General features: G+C 35.7%; 1 protein-coding gene across 1 annotated transcript in view; it reads right to left on the bottom strand.

Annotated features, from left to right (window-relative positions):
- Window positions 1–25196, bottom strand: part of LOC150108990 (arf-GAP with dual PH domain-containing protein 1-like) — a 165566-nt gene that overhangs the window by 135930 nt on the left and 4440 nt on the right. Inside the window, exon 2 of the mRNA XM_090401433.1 lies at window positions 2049–2274. Coding sequence (XP_090257559.1) covers window positions 2049–2274 — 226 coding nt within the window. The remainder of the gene's footprint in view (window positions 1–2048; window positions 2275–25196) is intronic.

Here is a 25196-nt window from a genome sequence, read left to right as displayed (position 1 = left end):
TTGGCTACTCACCATACCAGCTTTGCTTATTTCTGTTGTCTATTTTCAGATTTAACTTGCCATCTTCACTAAAAACTGTACCTAAATAGGTGAAATGTTTTACTTGTTCTATGGGATCTCCATTCAGAACAGCTGAAGTTTTCTATGTTCCTGCCTTTTTTTCATAGTTTTGGTATTTTTATTGCTGATTTTCATGCCAAATTTGTTATAGCTGTTATTCAATTTAGTTAGAATATCCTGGAGACTTGCACTAGAGATGTTTAGGAGTACATCATCATCATCTACACAGAGCAAAGAACGAAGTTTGACACGTTCAATTCTAATAGTGTCTAATAGCATGTCTTAATGCTACTTTCTTTCATGTGATCCATATAGATGATGAATAAAAGAGGCATGTGCATCCTTGTGCAACTTATATTGCTTTGTACAATGCAATTTACCCCATATAACAGTAGTGCTTGAAAACCTTTTCTCTGGGCACCTTGTCATCTGCCTTTCCCAAATCTACAAAACTAAAGTACAGATCCTTGTCATATTCCCATGATTTCCCAACTATTTCTTGTATAAGTGAAAATCTGATCTTGACAATCTCTATTTGGCCTGAACCTAGCTAGTTTGTCTTTGCGTTTCTCTTCCACAATCTTTCTCAACTTCTTGAAAAGAAGTTGAGAAAGATTATGGAAAGAAAGTTGAGTTTTATACTTGTGTAAATCTCACCTGGAACACTTAATTCCAGGTAAGATTTATAGATTAAGCTCCTCTATAATTCTCACATTCAGCTTTATTATCTTTTTTTATAGATGAGAACTACTCCAGTTCTACTCCAATAATCTGGAATTTGACACTCCAAATTATGTACTGTAGCCTCTGCAAAACTTTCATACCACCATATGTAGCATTTCCAGTCACGTATCATTTACTCCAGCTGCCCTTTCACATTTCAAGTTTTTGATGGCTTTTTCTAACTCAAGTACTGATATGTATTCCTCTTTGCATTCTTCCTGCAAATTTTCTAGTATGGTTCTGTCACTGCTTGATCTGTTTAACAGTCTTTCAGAATATTTACTCTAAACATCTAGAATATCTTTATCTTCCATTTTCATTTCACCTTTATCATCTTTGATTCCTTTTACAGTACCTCTTTCTATTTCTGAGATTTTTCAATAGCCTCCAGACATTTTGCCACCTTCCTGATATTTATTTTCTATATTCTCACCAAAGTCTTCCTATGACTTTTGTTTAACTACTTTTATGCATAGCTTAGCTCTTAATATACTTATATACTCTGCTATACGAGTTGGCAGAACTTTCTCCAACTTTGCAACGAGTTGCCCTAGTTTGTACTATGTACTTGAACTACGTGTTTTAGCTTACGCTAGTAGTCGCTGATACGTTTATAGTTACTATATTCGGCATGAAACTCTTTGATTGCAATCTTTGAGTTTCTTATTCCGTTTTAAAACAATGTGGGATTTAATATCCCCTTAATTTAAATAATGTTTTACATTGCCAAAATGAAACCTATTGGCTCTTTATTTTAAATAATTTATGGGTGCACCCTTTTGACAACTTGTATAGCAGAGTATATAAGCTATTTTCACTATACCCTTAGTATTATACTTTGGTCTAGCTAGTCACTGATGAGATCTCAAATAAAGATTGAAACCGGTCTGGGTAGTGACCTCCCACCATAATGTATAACATCTCCTAGGAGATTGGTTTTACATTATGGAAAATACTAAGAATAACAATCAGAACTTTCTCTACCTTTGCAACGAGTTGCCCTAGTTTGTACTTGAACTACGTGCTTTAGCTTACGCTAGTAGTCGCCGATACATTTATAGTTACTATATTTGGCATGAAACTCTTTGATTCCGATCTTTGAGTTTCTTATTCAGTTTTAAAACAATGTGGGATTTAATTTAAATAATGTTTTACATCGCCGAAATGAAGCCTATTAGCTCTTTATTTTAAATAAAATACAGAAATTTAAAACATTGGACAAACACAACTACTAATAAATTTGTGGAAATTTATAACTGACATACTGAACATCCATTGGACAGGGTCGGCGATAAAAAACAGGAACATATGCTTCATATTTTGTCTTTGCCTTCAAGTTGCCTACCTCTTCCATTCTCTTCACTTGATCTACTTCCCAGTTATCTAGAGTAAGGGATTTTACTTTGCTTATGTGTGTGCCAAGATTCCGATGATAGCCAGCACACTGTGTACAGATAAATACTCCAATATTGTGAGAGGCCCATTCTGTACCTAGGGAAAAAAATCATTGAAAATAAAATTTTTGGTTTAATAATATAACATATACATTAAAAAAAAAAAATAATAATAATAAAAAAAAAAAAAAAAAAACTGTTCCCCCTCCCCAAGCATATACATATCTCAAAATAAGCACTGTGTTCAAGTGTCATAATAAAATAATGTAACTATCAGGAAATGCACCTTTTTATTACTGTTTATAATAATTTCTTTACTTGTTATCTAGTTACTGTTTCCTTACTAGTTATTCTATTAACTAGTAAAAAAAAAAAGTACGATGATGAAATTTCTAAAAGGACTGATAAATTGTCCTTAGGCATTCTAATGGAGATCTCTTAAAAGGAAAAGAGGACCTAACTCAGGGATCGGCAAACTTTTTAGACCATCAACCCCTTCATGGAATCCTTGATCCTTCATCGACCCCCATTGTGTTAAATAAATGTTATCAATAATAAATTTCTTAATTTAAAAATAATAATTCCTTCACCCTTTTCATTGTTTCATTGGTAAATGATGGTATAAATCCAAATTTTAAATTGTTGTTGTTATGTTCCATTGAGTCGTTTTCGACTCCTGGTGATTCTATGAGCATGCATTCTCCATTCAGATCTGTCCCTGGCCATATCTTTCAGAATTTTCAAGCGCATTCCAGTTGCTTCTTTAACTCCATCCACCCATCGAATTCTTGGTCTTCCTCTTCTCCTGCTTCCATCAACTTTTAGAAAGCATCATCATCATCATCATCTTCTTCTCCAGACTGTCATTTGCTCGCATATTATGTCCAAAGTATGACAATTTTTGCTTGATGATCATAGCTTCGAGGGAATAAAGCCAGAACAATCTGGCTTTATTCTGTCAGCACTTCTTACTATCAGGGGCTACCATTATGGACACTATAACTTTGAAAAAATTACACAGTAAATTCAAAGTTATCAGATCACTGAACCACTCTGATAGCTATGGGCTATAAATATGCACTAGCCCCAATTGTCTCTGTTCTAGATGTCTTCATTGGGGGAGAACGTGCGCTTCTCCCTTGTTGGTTCAGCTGATCAGCCAGTTGGTGATGCATGTTTACTAGGCATTAATCAAAATCGTTTCAGGCATTTATTGACCCTTTGACCTCTAGACATTTATCAACCCTTGGATAGTTGCAATGAACCCCCCCAGAGGTCGATATCGACCACTTTGCCAACCGCTGATCTAACCTCTTACTTGCATATGCTATTTCCCCCCCCCCCCCCAAACACACACATATATACAACAGATACACAGGGTTTACATAAAAGTTTTCTAGTATAATCCTAATTTCTTATATTGAGTGATGTACAATTCACAATTTCATTTCTATCCTTAATGCATCATAAGAAGAGGTTAGTACTTTTGTATACTAAAAATAGATTTTGGTAAATGTTTTCAACAGTGCAATTAACGATATGCAAAATGTGCTCCTGTAAAAGGATGGCACTTCAGATGTGTGTGGATACTCTTGTTAAATGACCATACAAATTGCATTTACATACACCAAAATGAAAGTGTTTTGACAATGCTACCTTATTCACTAATATATACACTGCTTGGAAAGAAGTCAACAAACACCACCATGGGAAAGGTGTATCGTGCATGTAACGAGTCACGTATTTGTAGCCCGTATATATTGGAGGAATACGATGCTTCCAAATCAGTGCAATTATGTCAGGGTGATATGGCACAATGCATGTCACTGAACATAACTATAGGGTGCTACGAAGGATAATATGTAAAAACTGCTATTCATGAGCTGAAACATTAAATGCAGAGTTCCGAACATCGATTGGGGCACAAATCTGCACAAAAACATTCAGAACCAAGCTCACAACATGGATTTCCATGGTGGGACCACAATATGCAAGTGCCGCATTACCCGAACTAACATGCAGCATCGTCTTCAGTGGTGCAAAGGATGTGTTAAAGTGGGATGTGGAAGCTTGGAAAACCGTGTTATGGCAACGAATCACACTACACCCTATACTGAGCAGATGGATGGGTGTGGTGAATATCTCTTACCAGTGTGACACTCCAACTATGAAATTCGGAGGTGGCAGTAGTGGTGTGATGATATGGTTCTGATTTTCCTAGTTTGGCTTCAGACCTCTATTTGTGGCGCCACAAACATTGAACTCAGAGAGGTATCTGAACAATGCAATGCTTCTTTGTGGTGTTTCTAAGGAAGTGACTATTGTCTTTTTCCACCATGACAATGCACTGTGTCATAAGGTTGTTGCTATAACTGCATGGTTTGTGGACATGAACTTGACCACACTTGACTGGTCTCCACAGAGCCCTGATCTCAGTCCTATTGAACACCTTAGGGATGAACTGGAGCATCAAGTGGGGTCAAGGGAAGTCTACTCCACAGCAGTCCAGGACCTCATTACATGCCTACAGGAAGAATGGTTCAAAATTCCCACTGATCACTATCACACGCTTGTGGAAAGTATGCCTCATAGGATTGCTGCAGTAATGGCAGCAAAAAGAGGTCCTATATCTTATTAAGGTGAGCACCATGGCTGCTTGTTCCTCACACTATAGCATCCATTGACTTCTTTCCAAGCAGTGTCTATATATTTAATGTAATATATTATTATTATTATTATGTGAGACCTTCAGGAAGTAAAGAATTCACTGAGGGACGCCATACATATAACATGCCAAACAAGCATTAAGGCATGTTATCGTGCTACACCAGCTGTCTGGCATGATAACATATACATATGTTATCACAGATACAGTTTTTCACTGCATGTGACTCACAGATATAGTATTTCAGCACTGCATCTATTCTATGGGTGCTTTCATGGTTACTGCTCCAGTGGATTGTCAACTATCATTCCTTCACTTTCAGATGTTTCTGTTACTACAAGAGCAGCAGCTGCCCAGCATCTCTTTACTGTGCAAACACATCGAACTTGCTTTTTCTCTTTTATTCCACCCATCTCTGTCTTCTGGATCAGCTTTCTTCATGAAGTGTTCCAAAACAATTACAACTTGCAGCTCTTCAAAAAATAACAACAATAAACTTCTATCTCATCCTCATCTCACACATATGGCACTGATGCTTATGTCTCTTGACCTTTTGTATATAGGATCAATAAAAAAAAAATTTTTTTTAGATAAAAATAAAAAACAGAAAATGCTGATTCTCATTTGTTTTTTTTTTAAACCAATTTAAACACTACTAGTTACAAAGCCTTCAAAAATGATATATGTTGATTTTTTGATCGTACTACAATTTCAGATACAGGACACATACAGTTGCACATGTTGATTATGCTATGATCCCATTATTAGGCAGTTTTTTACAAATTTCTTAAACCATCACATTAACATCTATCTAAGATGTTAATGTGGTGGTTAATCTATCTAAGATGTTAATCTATCACTTTTATGACAGAAAAATATGCACTATTTCTTAATTTATATCTTTCTAGTTGTTGCTTTAATGGAATTACACAATCAGTAAAAGACAAGATGACAGATGACTGTTTGGCACTGAAGATCAAAAGATATGCATATCATTAGCAGCTTGAGTAGGAGAACAGAGGAGAAACAGATGTTTGTCTCGATTATCATTTACTTTAATGAGTAGACTATGCTAACATAAGGTTTATGCTCTGTGATAAATTTGTGTTGTCTATGTTATGTGAAAATATTTGTACACTCTGTCCAAAAAGAAACCGAACTTTTTGAAAATAGAAGAAACTGGTGGCGCCACCTTTGTATCTTTTTATTGTCGAAAGCAACAACCTTCATTAGTGTTGTGTCAACTGTTTATGACATTTGTTTCATTAGAAGCCAAGTTATAGTGCTAAGAGTGACAGTGTGTTTTGATGAACAGTTGGATAATGAGTTTCAAACAGAGAGCTGCTACTGACTTTGTGTTAAACTTGGTAAAAGTTTTATCAAAACTCATCAAATGCTTCAAAAATCATATGGTGATGAATGCTTATCCTGTACTCAAGTTTACAAGTGGTTTAAGTGATTTCAAAGTGGTCGTGAGATGCTTGAGGATGACCAAAAGCCAGGCCATCCAAAAACTAGACTGAGCAAAGTTAACATGCAAAAAGTGCATGATTTCATCAAAAAAAAAAAAATCATCTGCGAGATTGATTGAAGATGAATTGGGGATTCCAAAATCAACTGTGCACAACATTTTGACCAATAGTTTGGGTCTTCGTAAATTGAATTCGCGATTTGTTCCCCCACAAGTTGACCGACGAACCAAAAAATGTATCGAATTGAACACTGCAAGGACATCATTAAAACTCATAAGGACTCAAACTTCCTTGAAATGATCGTTACTGGTGAAGAAACATGGTGTTTTGAGTATGAGCCCAACACAAAGCACCAGAGTGCTGAGTGGAGACCACCAGAGGGGGTATCCAAAAAAAAAAGTCGCTTGGAGAAGTCAAAAGTAAAGACAATGCTGATTTGTTTCTATGATTCCAAGGGCATTATACACAAAGAATTCGTTCCACCTGGCCAAATGGTTAATAGTGACTTTTATCTCGAAGTTTTGAAGCGATTGATAGTGAGAATTCATCACGTATGGCATGAATATTGTGATGCAGGCAGCTGGTCACTTTTGCATGATAATGCACCATCTCATCGTTCGAACATTGTGAAACAGTTTTGGAGCAAAAACCAAGTTTGCATGTTGGATCACTCACCGTATTCACCTGATTTAGCACCCTGTGACTTCTTTCTCTTCCCCCGATGAAAGGAAAGTGATACGACACCATTGAAAACATTCAAGCAGCAGTAACCACGACCCTCAACAGTATCCCAAAAACCAATACAAAAAACTCATTTAATGAATTAACTGACTGTGCCAAACACTGTATCGAAGCTGAGGGAAAGTATATTGATTGAAATAAATGATTTCAATAATTATAATTCTCCTGTGTTTAATTTTCTATCAAAAGTTCGGTTTCTTTTTGGACAGAGGGTGTATTATGCACCTTTCGGTAATAAAATTCTTGGAAGCAGAGTAAACACAACAAATTCATTGATCTTTTAGGTGGCATATTGTGTGTGTTGCATAGTTATTAGTGCTCCTGAAAGATAAGTCATTTATTTCATATTTTAATTGATAATATTAGGGTAACTTATTGTACCTTTTGCTTTAAATAGGTGTGTGATTGACTGAATTATTTAGTGTGTAAATAAAGTTGGTATTTTTTTTTTTTAATACAATACTGTCAGTATGGTGCCAATGCATGGTAGAATTATGGCAGCAAAGACCATGTTGTCGGGTGATTTGAATTTGCAGGATTTTGTGCAGTGTAATGCAGCGTGTACAAGATATATTCATTGCAAAAATTAAAGGATATGTGGAAGGAAATTGAAACTGAAGAGAAAGAGTGTGTACTAAATGTTTCAAAATTGAGTGTCAATTAGGTGACAAGAATGGAGCAACATGTTAGTAGAGTAAGATAAAATATTGGAATTAATGTTGAATGTGTAGCAGTGGAAATATAGAATGAAATGGGCATAAAGAAATAGTGCACTTGAATGTTATCCTTCACAGGACAAAGTGTAAAATTAAAAAGTTGCAGAAGTGGCAAGAGATTAGCAGTGCTAAGAAGAGAAAGAAGCAGGTGGTCCGAAGTAATAATAGACCGAGCAAACAAATGAGTAAAACAAGTTAAGGTGAAAATTATGTGCAGTGACTCAATGATCAGGGGAATACTTAATGCGAGCGTAACAAAATCTTGTTTTCTTGGTGCAAAAATTTATGATATTAGTCATGACATCTGGATGCAAAAGGTAAGGCAAAAGAGCTAATTGTCTTGGTTGGCACAAATGATCTGAGAGGTGAGAAGTATTCTATGATGAGAGATGTAAAGGAGTTATTCACCCAAGAGTGCTGAAGATGATACTCAGTTGAACCAGCTCACACCTCATAACTCCCACCCCTAATTTTCATTCATTATATCCTTTCTCCTTTTCCCAAAAAAATTTTCTAGTCTATCCTTGGAAATTCAGCTTTTAATTCATATATGTTTGATTTTCTGCATTTCTATCTCCCACATATTTCGATCTTCACATTTTTGCTCCCCTCCCCTCTTTCCTTTCAGTCATATTTTTTATTGTTACATGCCTGATGCTGCTCCTCCAAAAGAAGACAACCTCGTGCATCCTACAAAGGTATGTCCAAAATTATTCCTTCCATATTTATCATTTATCTATGTCCTTAAAATATCATTAATGCCTTAAATAAATTAAGTAAAAAAAATGCCAATGATGTTATACAAGGGGTGCTCCTTAAGAAAATAGGCAAAACAGCCATAAATATTAATATCAATTTAGAGGAGTAACATGGAAAATTTTCCAGAAATAATATTTATAATAAACAACTGAATATTTCATGTCAAATAATTTCCTATATCACTGATGTACTGAGTTCTGTGGCACACCACTGGTCACCTACCTTCTGTTGGACTGAACATCTCCTTAAACCACTCTCTGATAACTGTTCATCAGCTATTCTCTAATCCAAATCACCAGATTTGTATCCATCCCCATTTGCTCCAATTTATGCAATAGAGTTCTATGTGGAATCTTGTCAAATGCTTTCGCAAAGGTCTGGCAATATCACTGAGTAGCCATTTCCCTTATCCATCTCCATTGTCGCTTGATTATAAAAGCAAGCAAATTACTAAGACAAGACTTACTCTTCACAAAACCATGGCAAAATTAGATTATGAGAAGAATTTAGCCGAGTAGGCCAAAGGAAATTCCAAAGAGTTTCTATAGAGTATCATACTCCTATCCACCCAGTCTGGAATTCTGTCTCACCAATTTTTCCAATGCCTTAGCCACTACTCCTGAGATGCTGAATGGCCTACAATTTGCTACTTCTGTCTTGGAGCCTCTTCATGCAAGAGTATTTTGCCCTCTTTCCACTCCACTCCAATACTGAGGCTTAAATTAAACAGTTTGGTTAGAGGAGCTGATAATTACTTTGCACATTTTTTTTAATACATGTCATTATCCCATGGCTGTGTTTGCATTTAGGTTCTGCAGTGTTTTAAGCATCTCCATTTCTTCAATCTCTATTCTTCGATCGGTCAATGTCACAAAGAGCATGGCAACATCACAACCTAGATGGTACAGTACACACTTGCAAAATGCTCACAATTCAATTATTTGGTTTGCTCTGTTACTTCCACACCATCAGCATTTTTTAAAGTCATCCTTCCATAGTCATTCCTTTTACTTGCCACATAACAAAATACTTAGGGTTTCTTTTGGCCTCATCTAATTTTCTTTCATAATTAGCTTTCCTTACCATACGTCACCCTTCTTGCCTGTGCCTTATACCACTTGTGGAAATGAGGATGACCTTTTTCTTTATAATCCCTTCACAACTTTTTCTTTGTGTTGCAACTCCTGTTTAATGATACTATTTATTCATATAATTTGTACATGATTTATCCTTCTGACTCAGGGTATATATACATTCTGATACTAGTTTCTTCAAACACCACTTGACTACCTTCCATGCGCTATCAACATCACTCTCCTCCACATTCATATGCCATGACACTGCTGAAAGCTGACTCCTCAGCTTGTCATAATTACCTACTTTGTACTTTCATGTATACCTCTTCTTAACAGAAAATTCTGCATGTCTGTCAACATCCCAGGTTAAGACTACATGATCACTCTTCCCAAGGGAAGTCAGCATAGTTACACTGGTTACTATTAAGTTCTCTGATGCAATGATCAGATTCATCGGTAATTATTTTCTTTCAGCAGTTGTATAAATTCCATTTCCTTACTTCACTGTGGCCATTCCTCCTCCCAATGTAATGTCCCAATAATAATTACTCGACCTGTACTCAAAGTGCTAATTTGCCAGTGCATATCATCTACATTCTCCCTTTATATTCCCTGGATTACAGCAGCAACCAATTACATAATTCATCCTGTTGGTCTTTATCTCATACCAGATAGCCTCAAATGAAATGCTCTCTGCATCCCTGTCCCCTTGATGTACTTCTACTCTTTTTGACTTCAGTTCATCCACTATTACTAGCAAAACCTTCTCCCCCATCCAGTTCCTTCTGTCCTCTCTGATGATACTATATCATCCTCAGTCAACCAAGTCTCACTAATGCCTCTAACTTTTGGCCAAGTTGAGCTAACCAATGCTAAAAACTCCTTGTTGTTATTTCAAATACTTCTGGCATTAGTATACATAAGCTGCAATACCCTGTTAATCCCGCAACTGCCTTTACATCTTGTGTTGCTTAGCACAATATCGTTAAGAACCTGGGGTGTGACATTTATCATCATGGAACCACTTGATGTTAAAAAAAAACACAGGGGTTCAGGCAACCTGTTGCCTGACCCTCTACTCACCTGTGGCCCCCCTTTTAAACATTATAGTTTCCCTAGAGTCGGCATTTCTGAACTCTCACTGATTGCTTGCAGTTTCATTCTGATGAACTTTTTTTTCCCTATAATTCCATTCTTACTGGCAAAATGATCATTTTTATTGGCTGGAGACAATTTGAAATAATGAAATTAAATTCCCTTGTTGATAGTTGGATGAAGTTAAAGTATTTTGATCACTATTAAAATTTGTTGTTTCAATTGGACCATTTTAATGAAAAAATTGGGCAAAACAAAAATGATATCTACAGTAAATATGCTAATAAAAGCTTGCGCTAATGAATGGTGTCAGTATATAATGAAAATAATTAAAAAATGTATGCATAAAGAAATTATGTTCTCTTACATGCATTTTTTTCTTGTAATGAAATGGTTTGAAATAAGTACCACACAGGCATGTGGATAATGCAGAGAAGCAACATTCTAGTAAAATATAAAATCAGAAATTAAGTTATCCATCACACTGCTAGTGCAGGGGTTTAGAGATGTTTCTGTAACTTAATATATTTTGCAATATTCATACAATTTAATTTTTAATTTTTTAAATACTATTTAACTGGGTTTTTATTTTTTTAAACATAGGCCAAAAGATTAGTCCCCACTCCCCCCCCAAAAAAAAATATATACATATATAAATAAATCACCTGTTAATAAGTTCCCTTGGTAGTCATAGTGATTCCAGCAAATTTGAAAATTGATGTACATTTTTAGCAGCATGTAATCTGCCCACAGACATATTTGAAGACACTGCAGTACTGATTCATTTTACTTCCAGATTGTGATCAAAGAAATCAATAAAAATAATCAAAATTCTGATTTCAAGCTAGTCATTATCACATTATGGGACAAGATTAAGACTCTATGGAATAGTTTCTGAATCTCAGAATACGCCTTTTATTTTTATTTTTTTAGAAATTTTGGTAGTTATTTTGTGAAACATTTATCTTGAATATTTAAATTTAAAATAATATTTTGCAATAAAATTAATAACTTTGAAGTTAACTAGTCAACATAGTAATAATAATTTATAAAACTCTTATCAAAAGACAAAGTTTGAAATCAAAATGTGAGTACAGGTAACCCTCATGTAACGTGGATATTAGGTTCCATAGAAATGACACATTATATAAATCACATTATGCAAGACTCAGATCACATACAAAAAGTAGGGTTATGTTCCAAAATCGTTTTTTTTTAATTATATAAACAATAATGACATATCCAACAAAAATATATTTTTATTTAATTCAAGTAATTCATGTAAGTTAAGAAAACATATAAACTATGACACAAATACATAGTATAAAATTATAAAAATTACAAATTGTAATTAAGCTTCATTGCACATAATGCATAAATGTTTTAGGCAAAATAAAATAAAGTGCATATTTTAATCTTTCATAGAACGAGGATTTGAGGATTGGTTAATAAACATTGGTTTTGTCATGTAATCACTTGATGCATTACTATAAAACAGTAGAGTAATTCTATCTTTGGAAACTTTGAATCCAGGAGCAGATCTTGCATTTTTCGAAATATAGGTGCATTTTGGCATATTTTTCCAATATAACCCGGATTCATCTGCATTGAACACCTGGTCTGCATTATAAATGTTTATAAACTTTGAGAGTTTTTTTGTTTAATAAGATTTCCATCCAAAGTAATTTTTTTTTGAGTGCAATCTTCTATCCAAATCATTAGAGATTTCTCCATTTTTCTCATTAGAATATTGCATACACGACAACGCAATTTGCACTTACTGGTGACCCAGCAATAAACACTTTCTTGGATTTTATGTTCATTGTGTTTGATTCATTTAAATTCAAAGTCCTTGCAACAACTGAGTTTTTCTCCATTTTTCAACCGATCCATGATTTTAATTATTTTTCTTCGAGATGAATTTTCTTTTCAACGTTGATTTTTTCCCTTTCGATGCAGTTTGTGGCCATTACTATAAAAATAATTTTTTTACATAAAAAAGCATTACATATTAATTATGTATGTAACTCACCCAGAAAATAAAGTGCTCAGCTTGAGATTAACACACTTATGATTTTTTATGCACTTTCCTGGCAGAAAACGAAGATAATTTTCAACAATTAAATTGTTCGGAACAGTTCCTCCGGACATTGTGTAGGTTGTTGTTATTCGATGTTTGACAGTATGGTGCAGTTCCATCAAATTAGGAACAAAGAGAAAAATTATGATAACTTGAAACCTGTATGATGATCTTTATGCAATTCGGTGAAAAGAATGTAATATGAAAGAAAAGAAAAGAATGTAATATGAAAGGTGAAAGAAACACCTACAAAATTGTAAATATATTTATTTTGTGGAGTGAGTTCGATGGGCAAAAGGATTTATATAAGATGGATGGTTTGCATTTGAATGGATTTGGTGTATGGAGACTTGAAAAGGTGTTGTTGAATGAAGTGGATGTGCAGAATCAGGGAAACTAGAGTTATTAAGGGGGTGGGGGAAGTAGATATGCAGACTTTAGGGAGACAGTTGAGTGTATGAATGTGCGTAATATACCCGAGCGAGTACGAAGGACAACAAATCAGAATAGAATAGTTAGTATAAGGCATCAAAATAGGGATGGGACAAATGGGCTTCTGGACAATTCATGTATACTAATGTCAGAAGTATTAGGAACAAGAAGGAAGAAATTTTGGCCTTGGTTGGCACTTCCAGGCCACAGGTTATTGGCATTAGTGAAACATGGCTGACAGAAGGTGACATAGCTAGTGGGATTGAATGTGAGGGGTATAGTGTGTTCAGGAGTGACAAGGAAAATAAAATGGGGAGAGGAGTGTTATTGATGATAGCTGATGAGCTGCAGCAAAGGAGAATAGAAGTTGAACTGCTAGATAGAGAAAAGAGCACATTTGAGGCTAGCAGAACAAAAATATACAATTGGGTGCTACTACAGATCAGGTGATGGAATAGATGGTGGAGATAGTATGCATAAGCAAATAAAAGAAATGAGTGGAAGGAGGATAATTATTATGGGAGATTTTAACTATGGTAACACTGACTGGAAGGAGGAGAGGGCACATGGGAGGAAGGAATTGGATTTTATGCAGTTATTAAGGGATAACTATCTGCGACAGCATGTAATGGAAAATACTAGGGGTCAGAGGGTGCTTGACCTAGTAACTGCATCTGAGAATTTGGCTGTAACGAATATGACCACGTTGCCACCAACTGGTGAGAGTGATCATAGGGTCTTGACTTGGGAGGTGGCTAAAGGTGTAGAATTTACAACTAAGACAGGGTACATGTGGAATTATCGGGCTGGTAAGTATGACAAGCTTAGGAGTTTGATTGATTCAGTGTCATGGCATGTAAAACTGCAAGGGCTAGATGTTGATAGTGCATGGGAGGCAGTTAAGAAGTGTTTGCATGAGGCAATGACTGACTGTATACCTAGAGTCCGAATAATAAATCAAGTAGGGGTTGAATAACACCATTAAGCTTGAGCTGCAAAAAAAAGAAACAACTATGGAGGGAATTTAAGGAGAAAGGTGACTGGCAGGCACATGAATGGTAAAAAAGCGCAGGCCAGAAAGGTAACGAGCGTGGTAAGAAAAGTAAAAACGGATTATGAAAGAACATTGGCCTGCAGGCTAAAGAGAATCCCAAACAGTTTATTCGATATGTTGCAAGTAAAAGAAAAAATGTATATGGCAGAATGATTTTAAAGAATGCTGATGGTAGGGAGGTAACCGAATCAGTTGATATAGTTGAATTACTGAGCAAGCACTTTGCAAGAATATATCATTCGGGTGGTGACATTGCAGGAATGAATGAACCAATAGATTATATGGGAATTGTGGTGAATGAAGTGGAGGTGAGTAGTCTATTACAAAACCTCAATGTCAATACATCTGTGGGATTGGATGGTATACCAGCTCGTGTCCTACGTAAAGCGGCTAAAGAATTGTCAGTGCTCTTGACCATCTTTTTAATTTGAGTCTCGGGTCTGGGTTAGTCCCGAGGGGGTGGAAAGAGGGGAAAATAGTTCCACTGCATAAAGGAGGTTCCAAGATTGCTGTTATAAATTAACGACCGATTAGCATATCAGGAATCATTGTCAAGGTCTTGGAGAAATTAGTCAAGAGAAAAATACAGGATTGAATAGATGAAAATGGGATACAGTATGGGGGACAACATGGTTTTGTGAAGGGTAGATCATGCCTCAGTAACTTGCTCACGTTTTCTAACACAGTGACGGCTGAACGAGATAAGGGTAATGTGTTTACAGTGATTCTAATGGAACTTGCTAAGGCCTTTGACAGGATATCACATGGAATTCTAATCAGTAAACTGCAGCATATGGGGATGGATATAGGGTTCGTGAGATGGATATGAGGGTGGTTGATGGAGAGATATCAGAGAGTGGTTTATTCAGGAGTAGAGTCCAAAAGATGGCTTGTGACTAGTGGTGTGCTGCAGGGTTCTGTTCTTGGTCCAGTACTGTTCAATTTGTTCATTAACGATATAGGAAAGGATCTGAGAGGAAGTCTTCACTTGTTTGCTGATGATGCAAAGTTGGGTAGAACAATAGGGGTGCACAGGATGTCAAAATTTTGCAGGAGGATTTGGATAGTTTGGAGGACTGGGCTAAGGAGAATGGATGTCAATTTAATGTGGCAAAATGTAAAGTTATTTTGCATTTTGGGGTGAAAAGATTAGCAGTAGTATATCACATTGGTGGAACTGCACTCTAGGAGATTGACGAGGCCAGGGATTTGGGAGTGTTGGTGGATAGGGAGTTGAAGTTTAGGGGGCACATTGCAAAAGTATTGAGCCTTGATAAGACCCCATCTAGACTACTGTGCCCAGATATGGGTGCCAGGGTTTCTTCTTGATGGGGAGGAGGTGGAGAGGATCCAGAGACGATTGACCAAGATGATAGCAGGTCTATGGAATGAACCTTATGAGAATAGGTTGAAGATTTGTGGGTTGCAAAAATTGGTCGATAGGCGGAAAAGGTGTGATATGATTGAGACATTCAAATTACTGAAGGATTTCTATAAGATTAATCCAGAAGATATTTTTGAGAATAGGATTGGTGGTGGGAGGACTAGGGGCCATACATGGAAGCTGGGCAAGAATGTGGTTAGCAGGGGTGTTAGAGCTAGGTTTTTTACTTGGAGAGTGGTGAATGAGTGGAATAAGCTGCCAGAGTCTGTTGTGGGTGCTATGACCGTGAATGAGTTCAAGGCGAGGTATGACAGATACTGTGTGAATGTCGAATAGTTGTTCTTGACATGATGTTAGGGCCTCCCTCGATGAGTCTGTCGACTCCTTGGAGTTGCCCATAATAATAATAATAATAATGAACACTTTATATGGTATACAATTTGCCTACATATGTGCTAAAGGGTATTTCCCCTAATATAAATTCGCTATTTATAGCGCGTTACTACATGCGTGATACAGGCAGACACAAATTTAACGAAGATAAAATTTGATTTTTAAGTCGCGCGGTGAAAAATATATGAAAAGATAAAGGGTTACTACAATTTGTAGACTTTGTTATTATCAAAACCGCGTTGAACTTACAGTATATAAGTACTGCATTAAACATGGGTTGCTACAATTTGTAGACCGCGTTATATCAAAACTGCATTATATGACGGTTACCTGTATATTATTAGCATCAGACCTCCACGGAGTCAAAAAAAGGACTCATTATTACTTTATTGACAGTAATTGACTGGTAATAAAGTAATAATGAGTCCTTTTTTCAAATCTTCCTTCCGTTATTGTTTCATTATTACCAGACTTCCATGCAGTCAGAGAACTCACTGCAGAAAGTCATTATTCTAAAAAAATAAAAGAAAAGAAAACTCACTCCTATGCATTCACACACACACTCACACCTTCCTAAGATAGCCTCTTTATTCTATTCCTACTTCTCTCTACTCAATGAAATATATCTTCTTCTTACCAACTCATAAGTCTCAATCACATCCCATCACCAACACACTCCCTTCCTATCTACCAATCTTTGTGGATAGCATTCTTTTGACAGTCCTCATACTCAATACTCCAAAGACCTTACGTTACTTTAGGCCCTCATCTATAAACCTCATTCCGAAATCTTTTCAGATTCTAGAAAAACAGATGACCAAATCATAGTAGTCCATATCTAGCCTTATTAAAGCACTGTGCAGTGGAATTATAAGCCCTCTATTTTTACATGCCAGTGTCTCCCTGAATCATTTCCATAGTTTGTTGTGCTGTCCTCATGATTCTTGCAATGTGGCTCTTAAATTTTAGATCTTTGTCTACTATTTCTCTCCCCCACCCCATACCTTCTTTCCATCATCACATCCTCACCAAGTGAATGCACAGCATCACATCCTTGGCTACCAAATCTTAAACCTTATACTTGACAACAATGGAATCTTAAATTAAAGATGCCAAGAAATTACATTCTTGTCCAATCCTTATCCAAGTGTAAGCAAACAAAGTTTGCACATGAAGTAACTTTACGACCGGGTAACTCGTATATAGAGGCTAATGACTTCACATCAAGATACTTGCCTAAGTATCTTATAATGCAAAGCACATGTCCTTACAGACATGTATAATTCTATGCATTATGGGAAGGGTCAATACCAGACTAGTTTCAACCTTTAGCTGGAACCAGACCCAGATACCAAGGCTGAATGCAGAAGTCATATTTCCATATCCAAGCAGGCAAAAGGTGTCACACCTTATTACTAATATACTCTGGATCAGAGACAGATGTTGAAAGTTTTCCCATTTGGTTATACTATAAATTAAAGATGCCAAGAAATTAGATAGTTAGTTTAATCCTTTATCCAAGTGTAAACAAACAAAGTTTGTGTATGAAGTAACTTCACGACTGCACAACTTGTATACAGACCCTAATAACTTCACATCACTTGCCTTACTACCCAAAAATCTACCTAAACACACTGCCTGTTCTTTCCTGGAGAGTTATAGCATCAGTTTCATTCTTTAACAGCTTTCTCCAACTTGACAACATATACCAATTTAAATCTCTCTAAATATCATTAATATGCAAGTTAAAGATTAATCGTATCTCCTCCTAAGATACACCACTGATGTCCTCTTACAGAATATTGCTTCTCTTATAGAGAAGCAGTATTCTGTAAGAGGACACCACTGATCTATTTACAAACTGATACCTCTCTGACAGCCAATTTCCTATCAAACTCGCTAATATTAGCCAACATAACTCTTCCAGTTTAGACATGAACTTGTGATATAACAATTTATCAAACATCTAACCAACTTCTCGAAACATCATAATAACAAATCCCAAAATATAGAAACTGGTGAAGTCTCAGTCTTGTTAGCCACACTACATTGTAAGTTACACTTACAATACAGTGAACAATTTTTACTCTCTTTTCAATATGGGGACCTTTACCTTCCATTAGCCTTACTTTTTATTTATTTATTTTTCACTCCTTTGAGGCATTTCATTCTGCACAACTTCACTTCCCTTCCACTCATTTGGAACCTTCCCTTTCTGTTAAACAAGGATAGCAGGGCTGCTGTTAAGTCCTTGAGACATCTGCAGAGCACACTGTAATATATCATCAAGTCTTGTTGTCTGAGTAAAATAAAGCGTACTCATTTCCTTATATACCTGCTCATTTACTACTAGTCACTTCTCCACAATTCATATTCCCTAAAATCTTGTCATACAACATCACACTCACTAGCATGAAATCTCTATACATACTAATTTTGAATATGAATATTCACAGAATAAAAAATAAATACATATGAACTCCCGGTAACCAAATAATTTATTTCTCCCTTGCCCTCCCATGATGAGTCCTTGGAATCCATGGAGGTATTATATAATAATAATAAAATTTCTTTCTAATCAATTTTAACAAAGTTTAGTTTTCAAAACTTATGGAGCATTTTGCAGTAAAACAAATTATTACTCATTGGAATGCTAATAAGTTACTTATGACATTCACTTAAATGAATACCTTCTGGCCTGGTTGGCTATGTGGTTAACTTACTAGCTCTCTAACCAATGTTTGTGAATATCTTTAAGTGGGAGATGAATTTCACTGCATAGTGTTAGAGCACTGCTCTGCTTACAGCCTAAATTGGTTTGCATGAAAGCATGATGTGTGTTTGCATGATGATGTGATTGTTTATGTAGATATCTTCCTGTGTGTGTGTTGGTTTTCTGTAAATGGAAAAAGATACTTTCTTCTTGACGCTTTAGTCACTCACCTTTCACATGGATCACTATTGTTTCCATTTACAGAAAACCAACACACACGGGAAGATATCTATATAAACAATCACATCATCATCCAGTCCAACAGTATGACATTTTAAAAACACTTATACTCAGAACTAGAGCCATTTGTTCTAATGATACAGCTCTGTCCACTGAACTTAAACATCTGCACCATACTTTCTTGGCCAATGGCTACAATTCCAACAAAATAGATAAAATTCTACATAGCACCATTACTCCCTCCTCTAATACACAGGAACACAACATTACCATTTCTATTCCCTATGTCAGAGATATTATCAGAAAAGACAGCCAAAGTACTGATGAAACATGGCCTTCGCACCACATTCAAACGCCATGTTAAATTAGCAACTCTCAACTGCTTGCCAAGGATAAACTTTGCCCTCTAGCACACCCTGGAGTGTATGAAGTTCCCTGTGACTCGGCCTACTATGGGCAGACAGGAAGATCTATTAACACCCACCTGGAAGAACATAAAAAATACATTTGCTACCATTATTATGGCAAGTCAGGAATGGCAGACAACACTTTGGGCACCCCCTCCCCTCCCCGCTTTACACAGGGTTAGATGGAAGAAAACTAACATGCTATTTAGAAGTTGTTACAGATCCAAAAGATTTTTTGTTAGCCATGGCTATGAAGAATTTTCCTAACCTGAACAAATATGGTTGCATTAATTTGCCAAAAATTTGGGAGACTGTTATCGCAAAAGCAACTCCCACATAGCATGTAATTTTTTTTTTTACAATATTAGAGGGTGCCAAAATAGGACTTTAGATCTTTTGTCCATTACAATTGCATTGCTTTTTTATTGCTTCACTGTTGGATATACATGCTGTGTTCTGCTCTGAGGATGCTGATTTGAAATTCAGTGAAATATAAGCAGTCAATAAATCATCTTTTTATAAAATAGTTCATTTAATGTTGTTAATACCAATAAAAATAAGTCGTGACTATTATGCACAATTCTTTACTGGATAAGAGTCACATATAAAAAAATCCTTAAAAAGAATTAAGTACTGAAATACAGTTGTTACATGTTTTACAGGTGTAAACTATTATTTATTTTTTTTTTTTCAGGAGCCGATATACAACTTGGTGAGATATCTCCATAGATGGATATCACACTAAAAGAAGTTTTGATATACATACTTGTAGTATGTGTATGTTTGATATACATACACATACTACAAGACAATCTGATTCTTGTTCCTTTACTTAAAAGTTTATAGCTACAGTAACAAAGTGAATAAAAGTAACAGGTATTATATATTTTTGAAGAGAAAATACTAAGAACATTTTGTGGGCAGGCAAGTTGATAACGGGCTTATGGTAATTGTGTGGGAATTTTAGCCAACATTTGTATCATTTTTATTCACTTGATTTCCCACCATACTGACTTTGTTGATTCTGTTGTCTATTTCCATATTTAATTTACAATTTTCACTAAAAATTGTGCCTACGTAGCTGAAATGTTTTACTTGTTCTATAAGTTCTCCATTCATGATGCAGTTGATATTTTCAATGTTTCTGAATATGAATGCTGTGCCATAAAAAGCAGCCTTTTGTCTGGTTTTTAATCCATCTAACTGGAGTGCTTCTAGATGTTTTTAAAGTGTTTTGGGAACAAGTTCTGTTTTCTTTTGCCAAATTTGTTCAACTTCTTCGATTTGGAAATCGCGATACTTTGTAATTTTTTCAGTTTCTTTTTCGTCAATTCAGCTAACTTCTGGTACTGATATTTCGATAAACTGAACACCCCTGTTTTCACTTTTTTTCAACTACTGTGATATCGGGCATATTACATTCCAAGCTTTTGTCAGTCTGGATTTTGAAATCCCAGAGTAATTTAGCTTTTTTCATTCTCAATCAACGTTTGGTCAACTTTATGCTTCCCATAATCTTTGGATACTTTACATAAATGCCAGTGAATTATCTTAGCTACATTACCATGTCTTTTATGGTACTCAATTTGTGCAATTTTGCTGCACCTACTTATAATATGGTCTACCATTTCTTCCTTCTCTTTGCACAATCTGCATTCAATGTCTTCTTGAATTTTTTTTTTTTTTTTTGGCTTCATAACATTGGTTTTAATGGTCTGTTCTTGTGCTGCAAAAATTACCGACTGTTTTTTTCTTTAGTGCTCCATTTCTCAACAACTGCTGGGTCAAGTTGCTGTCAGTGTTGTCCTCTATGCTGTGAAGGTACTTTCCATGTAATGTCTTATTTTTTCATCTTTCAGTTCTCACTTTTACTTGGTTGATCTTATACTCATTTTGTCTCCATGGGTTTAAATAAATCCTCTATTCTTACCTCAATTAGAAAATTTTCCATTGCTGCAGATAATCATTACGATTTCATTTTTTTTCTATTTCTCGAGATAAAGCAGCCACCATAACACAAGAATTTGCCCAAATTAAAACAGAATGCTCTGCCTCTTTTTTTGTGTGACAGGTAGAGCCTATCAATGTTGCTGCGAAGATTGAGGGCATGGTGCATTGTCATTAATTTTTGAGTTTTTTGGTCTAAATTCTCCAACTCTAGCTGGGTTTATTCAACAATGCCTGCTGAGTATCTCAGAACGGGTATGGTGCAGGTGTTAATTGCTTTTATCAAATTTTCAGCATTAAGTATTGACTTCAGGAATTTTCTTAGCTGCCTTATGTATTCTGCTCTAGTTTTTTCTTTGATCTTATTGTGCAGAACTTCTGATGCTTCTAAAATTCCCAAATATTTGTAGCATCTTCAAATTTTATTGCCTTGATTTTTTTGGCCATTGAGCAGCTCGAGTTCATTCAGGTCTTCAAACTTTCCTCTTGTTATTCCAACAATTGCACATTTGTCTAAGCCAAAATCCATTGATATATCTTGACTGAATATGTCCACAGTATTAAGCAATGATCCAAGTTCATTCTCTGATTTTGTGAACAGCTTCAGATCATCCATGTTTAAAGGGTGATATATCTCTGCACAGTTTGGTAACCATGAGCAGTTTTATTTAAAATTCTAGTTAAGGGGATCAATGACAAAATAAACAGTAAAGGAAGTAATGAGTCTCCTTGAAAAATGCCCCTTTTTATGTTTACCTCCCCAATTTCTTCTCTATTCAGAACCAACACTATTTTCCAATTTTTCATGCTGGTTTGTAAGAATTTTTATACATTTTCACTAATACTGAATATTTCTGTGCATTTTAAAATCCAACTATGAGGCACTGAACCAAATGTTTTTTTATAATCTATTCAGGCCATATGAAGGCTGGTTTTCCTACATTTGCAATTTTTCAAAATCATTTTATTAATCAGCAACTGATCTTTTGTGCCTTTTCAGTTTTTGCTGCTACCTTTTTGTCCAATTGGAAAAAAAAATTGCTTTAAGATAGCTGTATATATTGGCAGCTAGTATGTCTGTGAGTAGCTTAAAAGTTGTTGGCAGGTAGGTTATTGGTCGGAGGTTCTATGGCTTTGGACCTTTTTCCTTATCCTTTATGATCAGAAACGTTTTGCCTAGCTGTGAGCCACTCTTCTTTGCTTTGTCTTTTTAAAAAACATCACTAAATAACTAATTAGCGAATCTTTCAGGTAAGCCTGTCAGATATTTCAACGTGATGACCATGTAATTCATCTATCTTTGGTGTTGACCAATTTTTTATCCTTTTAGTTAGCTTTTGAACCAGTTCAGTTGTTATTTTCAGTTGGTCCATTTTTCGTTCTTGAGATTTGTTCAATACACTCTACCTTATTATTGTGCCTTTTAGGGTTATCCCATAGGTCTTGCCAAAATTTAAATGTATTTTCTTTGTCTGTAGTATTTATATTTACATTTTCTTTAAAATTATCATTCCTGCAGCTATCAGTTTTCATGTAAAATTGGTGCTGATTCATGTGAAACATCAAATTTTGTTTGTACTGTTCAAAGCATGCACTGTATCTTCTTATTTTAGCTGGAACTATTTTTTGCTTCAGTTTCTCTGATACTTTATCAACAGGTCATGTTCCAATATTATACCTCTTTATGAGGTTATTTTGGGTTTTTGAGTTTTTTAACTTCTTTTCCTTAAGATTTTTCAAATTGCTCATGTCTGCTCTAAGTTTAAGAATTTTGTTCTCCAGTCGATGCTGCCTTTGGTGTTCTGAGCCTTACTGCTTTTAGATTCACTAATCTTATAGCCTAATTCAGATGTTACTATGTAGGCTATTGAGTACATGAGTTGATTCATTTGTCCAATAGTTTCAGTAGGAATAGCCATTGCAGCTTTATTAGTTTCTTGTAGAAGTTCCTTCAATTTTTTGAGGTACCTGCCTAAACACTGGAAGCCTAATTTGTTCCACGTTGTTGTTCATTTGCTCGGTAATTTTTATGCTTAGTTCTTGTTCCTTCTCTGATAGATTCCTTTCAATTATTCCTATATTTTCGATGTTTTGCACGTTGGAATCTGGTTCTGTATGTTCATATTCTCGGTCAATTCAGAGCCAGTACAGTCTCCTTTTACAGCTTGAGCTTGCAGTGCTTCAAGCTTAAGTTCACTAAATATCTTGCATTTGATAATGGAGCTGTGCTGTTGCATCAGCCTTTCGAATGAAATTTCCGAATTTGGGTGTAGTTCAAAACCAAAGTTGGAACATTCGTTTCTGAAATCCACTAATTGAGGGGTTTGAACAGTAGAAACACTGCAAGAGTCGTCGATTTTCAGCCATGCTCCACTTTTTCCTAGTAATTACTTTCAAGTTCTGAAACTTCCAGTGCAGCCCTTCGTAACACACACAACGATCGATGAGCTATAGAGTTCAGATTTGTCTTCGCCATTTTAAATGGGGGTGGGCAGATACCTGGGAGAGAAGGTAGACTCAAACTGCATGAGGTGGAAAAATAGGAAAGAATCACCCCTAGCACTTGAATACTCTAATAGCATTGGGGCGAAGGAGTAAGATGAAAAGAAATACAGAAGAAAATCTCGCTCCTTCCCCCCCAATGATATGTATACACACTCTCCAAAGATGAAGTGAGTCACCATGGGAGAAGTAGACCCATCCCTCTGGCAATGAAATTTTTAGCAGATCCAAACCAAGCAGGACATAATGCTAAGAAGAAGAATAAGGTGGATGTGATAGGGATTAAGATTAAGAGATTAAGCATGCAATATAGAGAAAAAAATGCACATAGGAGGAGTGGTAATAATCAATTCCATGAGGAATACAAAGAACAGGAATGGAGGGTGACTGATGGTAAGGATAGTAAAAGTTCAGTATGGGCAGCAATATCCTACGGAGTACTTTCAATATCAGAAAAAGAAAAAAAAAATGAATGATTATGGTAGGATAGCAATGATTGGAGAAAATGCTATAAGGCCAGCTACTGCAGAGGATATAGTTGAGATATTTAATGAGCAATTCATAGAGGTCTTTCATTCTTTTGAGAATTTGAGAGCAGTGGATGATGAGGCAGAGAGAGAGACTGACTGTGAGTAAGGATGAGGTATATGAAATTAAACAAATTTGATATTAATAAGGTGGGACTTGATGATATATCAATGCATATTTTGAAGGAATGTGCCAGGGAGTTGACATTTGCCTTAACATATTTGTTTAATATGAGTCTTACATTGGGCCAAGTTCCAAAGGAGTGGAAGGAAGGCAAGATTGTACTGCTTCATAAAGGAGGTGACAGAATTCAAGTATCAAATTATAGGATACACAGTAGTATATTTAGACTACTGTGTATCCATCTCCCACAGTAGCATATTTAAACTTTACAAATACTTTTGATAGATTATCTAATGATAAGTTGATAGTCAAACTAGAGCAGTTGGGTAGGATATTAGACTATTACAATGGATTGGAGACTGGCTGTCTGATAGGTATCAACAAGTTGTGTATGTCGTTGCAATATCGCAAAAGAGGAACATCACTAGTGGAGTGCCTCCAGGATCTGTTTAAGGGCTATTGCTGTTTAACCTGTATGTTAATGACATTAAGGAAGATTTGAATATACAGTTGTTTGCAGATAATGCAAAGATAGGACAAACTATGAGGAGTAGAGCAGATATTGTGGCTTTACAAGAAGAGTTAAATATGAAGTTCAGTGTTGCAAAATGTAAGTTTTTAAAATTTGGAAGACAAAGATGGGATGTAGAATTTATTCTTGGTGGGGATATATTGTTGGAAGTGGAGGAAAT

The sequence above is a fragment of the Typopeltis vanoorti genome, chromosome 2, assembly GCF_054136105.1.
Source record: "Typopeltis vanoorti isolate ZY-2024b chromosome 2, IOZ_Tvanoo_1.0, whole genome shotgun sequence".
Lineage (NCBI taxonomy): Eukaryota > Metazoa > Arthropoda > Arachnida > Uropygi > Thelyphonidae > Typopeltis > Typopeltis vanoorti.
Note: the sequence above shows the minus strand (reverse complement) of the source record. Positions and strands in the feature narration are given on the sequence as shown.